The sequence below is a fragment of the Arachis ipaensis genome, chromosome B8 (assembly GCF_059453495.1).
Source record: "Arachis ipaensis isolate K30076 ecotype BB chromosome B8, ASM5945349v1, whole genome shotgun sequence".
In the NCBI taxonomy this organism is placed as follows: domain Eukaryota; kingdom Viridiplantae; phylum Streptophyta; class Magnoliopsida; order Fabales; family Fabaceae; genus Arachis; species Arachis ipaensis.
The window spans coordinates 23,657,056-23,662,233 of NC_142443.1; the positions used below are offsets into that span (position 1 = coordinate 23,657,056).

At 33.5% G+C, this 5,178-nt stretch overlaps 2 protein-coding genes across 2 annotated transcripts; both read right to left on the reverse strand.

Annotated features, from left to right (window-relative positions):
- Positions 1-559: 559 nt before the first annotated feature.
- Positions 560-2,959, reverse strand: LOC148547454 (purple acid phosphatase-like). The gene is made up of 6 exons (XM_088496795.1): positions 2,780-2,959; positions 2,163-2,711; positions 1,954-2,092; positions 1,657-1,877; positions 1,391-1,500; positions 560-853 (listed from the first exon to the last, which is right to left on the reverse strand). Exons 1-6 carry the CDS (start codon positions 2,957-2,959, stop codon positions 652-654), a joined length of 1,401 nt encoding a protein of 466 aa, XP_088352921.1. The 3' UTR covers positions 560-651.
- Positions 2,960-3,971: 1,012 nt separating this feature from the next.
- LOC107613907 (uncharacterized) lies at positions 3,972-4,792 on the reverse strand. The gene has a single exon (XM_016316098.3). The coding sequence runs from the start codon at positions 4,646-4,648 to the stop codon at positions 4,265-4,267; it is 384 nt and encodes a 127-aa protein (XP_016171584.1). The 5' UTR covers positions 4,649-4,792; the 3' UTR covers positions 3,972-4,264.
- Positions 4,793-5,178: the final 386 nt, after the last annotated feature.

Here is a 5,178-nt window from a genome sequence, read left to right on the forward strand (position 1 = left end):
TTAATTTTTTTTGGGACTAAAATATAATTTTAAAATCTCCGGAATAAAATTTTAGAGATGTTTTTTGTATTATTTTTTTTGGACTAAAATATCCGCTTTTAAAATTCTTAGGGACTGATTTGAGTAATTAGTCCAAATATTTTTATTAAAAGCAAAAATTATTCATGGACTACTCTATCAAATTTTTTTCATGCTCACTAATTAATTTTGTGTTTATTCATAAGTTTTTCAAAGATGAGACGATTTCAAAAGGTCAATGACGATGAAAGAGACAAAGTGTACATAGCGGAACCAACCAAAGCTAAAGCTTATGTATGTGTTGGACCAAATATTAAAGAATTATGATAATGAATTAAAAGAAGACTATAGATAATAGATTATAAATGTTTTAAGAAATGGTCGTTTTTTTTTTCCTTCTCTAAAATAATTGGGTTAGACTAGATTAATTAACTTAGCTCGATTTGAATAAGATTTTTTGTTCGTGTGATTTGTTTGAAGTCAATCAGGATTAAATCATTTAAAAGTAGTTGAAAACAAACTTAAACTAAAATTTTAGATCTTGGTGTTCATACCATTATCAAATCTTAAAATTGTTTCATCAATGAGCATGAGAATCTAGAACATAAATTAATTGAAATGCTCAAAACTATTCTAGTGGTTTTGACTAGTTGTGGAATCATCAATTGGGTGCCAATATCTATTGAAAAACCACATTGAATCAACCTCCACAGAATATTGATCTTCATTTCTGTGCCAACTATAGTGAGCATGCGTTCTGTTCTTTATCTCAAAAATGGCATGTCCAAAACTTGCTTCCCTGAATGCAGAGTACTCTGGCTGTGGCTCTATCATCCTTCAGTGCAACAATAATCCACATATTTTCAGTAATCAAACCAAACATCACATTATGAAATTTATAATAAGGTCAAATTATACTTTGTTTTCCTAATTATGTCATATTGCAAGTGAATATTTTTTTTGTCATGTCTATTGAATATATAAGAAACCAAATTTTAATTAACCAAATAGCCTATTTTTATTGTAAAGTTTTTTTTTAATCCTCAAGTTTTGAAAAGTTTAAAATTTAGAATTTAAGATTCAAAGATTTATGGTTTAGAATTTTTAGCATTTAAGATTTAGGTGGTTAGCTGACAATGGCAATGAGGATGAAATTATTATGTTGGTAGAAAAAAAAGGTAAAAAAGTGATAAAAGGGTCATTTCAAAAAAATGGTGAGTGAGGGAATATATTTTTCACTTGACATAATAGTCGGTTGACACTCATGCTAAATATAAGAATCTTGAGTATTATATAACCTAATTCAGTTAATATATATTTTATAAATGAAAAAATGTTAAGATATAGAATAATAAATTATTCTAGTGCTTACTTGGTTGCTAAGCCTTCAATGTTGCCCCCATCACCAATGGTTATGTATACAGGAGCTGACTGATCCTTCACAGGTCCCCAATGACCTTTTACAATATTTGAGATACGTTCCTGATATGGTGCTCCACAAAATGTGATTTAGAAATTTTAAATAATAATAATAAAGTATATACACTCATTAACACTTATGCAAGTTAAAAATAGAATTTCTAAATCTGACAAAGTAGGCTCTAACATCAACTTTCTCATTTGGACTTTAGCACTTACAGATCGTTCATAGGCATGGACATGACCAGCAAAGACGACATCAACCTTGTACTTGACAAACCATGGCTCAAACACAACCCTCATGGTTTCTCCTTCCAGATAATGATAGTCGTAGGTGTTATACCAAGGTGTGTGCAGAAGAACAATCAACCATGGAGTCTTGGTCCTATCAACTTTTGCTAGCTCTGCCTTAAGCCATATATATTGAGGGGTGTATTTACCTATATTCATATGTATAAAAAAGTTAAACATTGAATGGATTATATGGAGAAAATAAAATGAATGAATGTTACGTACCACATGCTGAATATGAAGATAAGACTATGATGTGTGCTGAAGCTCTCTTGATAGAATACCAAAAGGGCGCACTGCTTCCTGAAGCTTTGTAAGGGACAGGGTAACGGCGTGTGAAAGGCTTGTGAGGTACACTTTCCCCCTGAAATTTGAAAACATGATCAATTGGAGTGCCATAACAAATCCCAAACAAAAATGTGCAAATAGCTTACAATTTCAGGGACAAAGTCAATTTCATGGTTGCCTGCAGTCCAAATCCAAGGTTGATAAGCAACACTTCTTTCTACAAATCTGGCCCATGAGTCCCACCTATTGTTATCATGATAAGGGTGGTCATCTGCATAAGACAAATCTCCAACAAACAGAACAGCTTGCCCTTTCTTCGGGTTTGATTCATAGTGAGCAAGTGTCTTGTTTGAATCATATGTTTGACCCAAATCCCCTATTAGACCAAATGTGTAGGGCACATCAGGGTGAATTTCAGGAGGGGTCATGAACCAAAACTGCCTCTTTGTGTGTCCAATTCCAACCTCATAATAGTATTTTGAGTCAAATTCCAAGTCTTTTAGGGTGCAGTGATGAATGAAACTAGAAGAGTAATTGAAGAACCTATATGTAACACGGTGTCCCTTCGCCACCCTCTTCTTGCTGCGTGGGGATCCCTCCCTCCAATAATGCACTTCACTCTTTCCAGGTTCATTCACTGTCACCCATGATACTATCACTGCTTTCCCCTCATCATCACCTTGTGTTATGTGAACCTATCAAATACACAGTTCAGGTTATCACAAATATTCAATTATATGAACCTCGCCAAATTTAAAGGTACCTGCTGAGGAGCATTATAGCCAGCAGGGGCTACAAACACATCACTATCAAGAGGCATCTCCACTGTTTTCTCTGCCTTTCTGATGAAACTGCTTGTCTTTCCTCCATTGCAAAACACTGCTGCATTCACAACAACAAAAACAAAGACAAGAAGAGAACTAGTAATGTTTGCACCACCCATGTGTACGTGTCTTTCTTCTTTTCTAGCTAGGCTCGTGTTGTTTCTGATACAGACAACAATGCTACTTATTTATACTAATCTGATTTTTGACTTTTAAATTTAAAATAAATTAAAACAACCAGAATCTATTTATACTAAACTGATTTTAAATTTTAAATTTAAAATAATTTAAAACAACCAGAATCAATCTGTTAGAAAAAGATAACCATAACAAACTTACAAAAAAGATATGTATAATAAATTTTGTTTCTAAAAAAAAGATAAGATAGCAAAAAACAATAGTCTTTTAACATTTTTCATTTATTTATACACAAATATACAATAGCTAATTTTTTGTTTGTACTTGCACATAGCATTTTTTTTTATTCACATTTCCATAGATAATTTCAATTCTTTATATTCTATTCTTAGAAAGCAATCAAATTAATCATAGTGATATAAGAAAAAATAACCTTGCTTATTTTGGTCTTTATTTGAGATAGAAAATTCTCTCAACTGAAAGCAAAAGCTTGTGATAGGCAATAAAATTGGTTTTTCTTGTATATTATATGGCTTGAGTTGTAGTAATAATTGATTCCTAATTAGACTAGAAACACTTAATTCATCTGAAGACAACCTAACTACATCCTAAGAAATTATCAGCAATAAACGGATGTCTGATGCACATAGAATTCTTGAAAATCTATTTACTAATAAACCCTATACATGTTAACTTGTCATAGGTGGTTGCTAATTGAGTTGTATCAGAGTCATTCATGAAGAATCTTATCTCCTCACTCCTTTTCTCACAACTGAACATTGTTGAAGCTTTCAAAAAAAACTCTCCTCAAAGCTGCCACTACCACAAACTGGGATCAACATTCAACACCATGATGACATATATACAAGCTAATTATGAGTATAGAATTGCAATTACTCTAATCTAGGCCTAAGAAATGAGATATAGACCAAGTAACATACTACAAAATACAAACTATTAATTTCCTCCTCAACTTGAACACCACCAACGGAATTTATGCACATAACAAATAGGAGATCAATTATATATATAAATTTCCAATACAAATACCCAGGGAAATCTGCATATAGCACCCAATTTCATTATCATTATCAAATATAAGAACAAAAAGTAAATTAGGGGGCCTAATTAAACTCCAAAACTAGGTTAAAATTAATCCCCCAAATTAAAACCTTGTAAAGAATACCCCAAGTAAGAAGTAACCACCTAATTGAATTTCATTGGATTGTTATAACTGAAAACTAAAACATTGTACAAAAAAAAAAAAGAGCCAAAGAAAAATCAAATCAGGCCATGGACATGTTAGAGAGCCTGCTAGGGGTAGGCCTGAAATTCAACCATCTAAGTCCTAACCGTCTTGGAGGTGGTGGAGTCAGTGCTCTCCTCAGAATCTCTTTGCTTGCTACACGCTTCTTCATCCTCTCACTTGGCACCACGTACCCATGTCTAGCGCACCGAACCGAACCGGGCCGGTTCGAACACGTGCAGGCCGGTCTGGATCGGGGTGATGGAGCTCCCATGGTAACCAAGTAACCGTTGTTTCCTTTCATGGTTCTGTTGTTGCTGTTGTTGTGACCAACGCTGAACTCACCCACCCCACAAGCTGAAACTTCAAACTTCGGTGAAAGTTGAAAACTTTCTTTGGTTTGATTCAAAAGGGTATTCTGCATTTCTCTGATTGAGCTAAGAATTTGAAGGAGAAAGACCAAATGAAAACTAGGGGGAAGAAAACCTTGTTTTTTTCCTGGTTTTTAGGGTTGGGAGAGATTTTTGGAAATTGAAGACTTGTAAAAGGGAGTTGAAAAATGTGTGAAGTTCTAGTTTATGGGTTGGATTTGAAGAGGGTGGTTTATATCATAAGAGGGTGTTACAATTTACAAAGAGGAAGGTTCATGAAGGTTTAAATTGACCAGCTTTAAGACTTGGTATTTGGTTAGTGACGTGGTTGATGTGTGTTTTGTTTTGTTGGTAGGTTTATATTAATGTGATTAAGAGTGATGACTCAAGATATTTTGACCAATACTTGGTTGGCATGTGTTAAGTTAACTCGGTTGGAGAAATAAGCGTGGTCAATTCACTAGTGCTTGACACACTATTTTGAAATTCGAACGTTTGATGATTGATTGGTTCTTAAGGAATAAAAAAAATATTTTTGATTTTAATTTATTAAAGTTAATTCGGCTAGGGTAAGGCAAGTTCC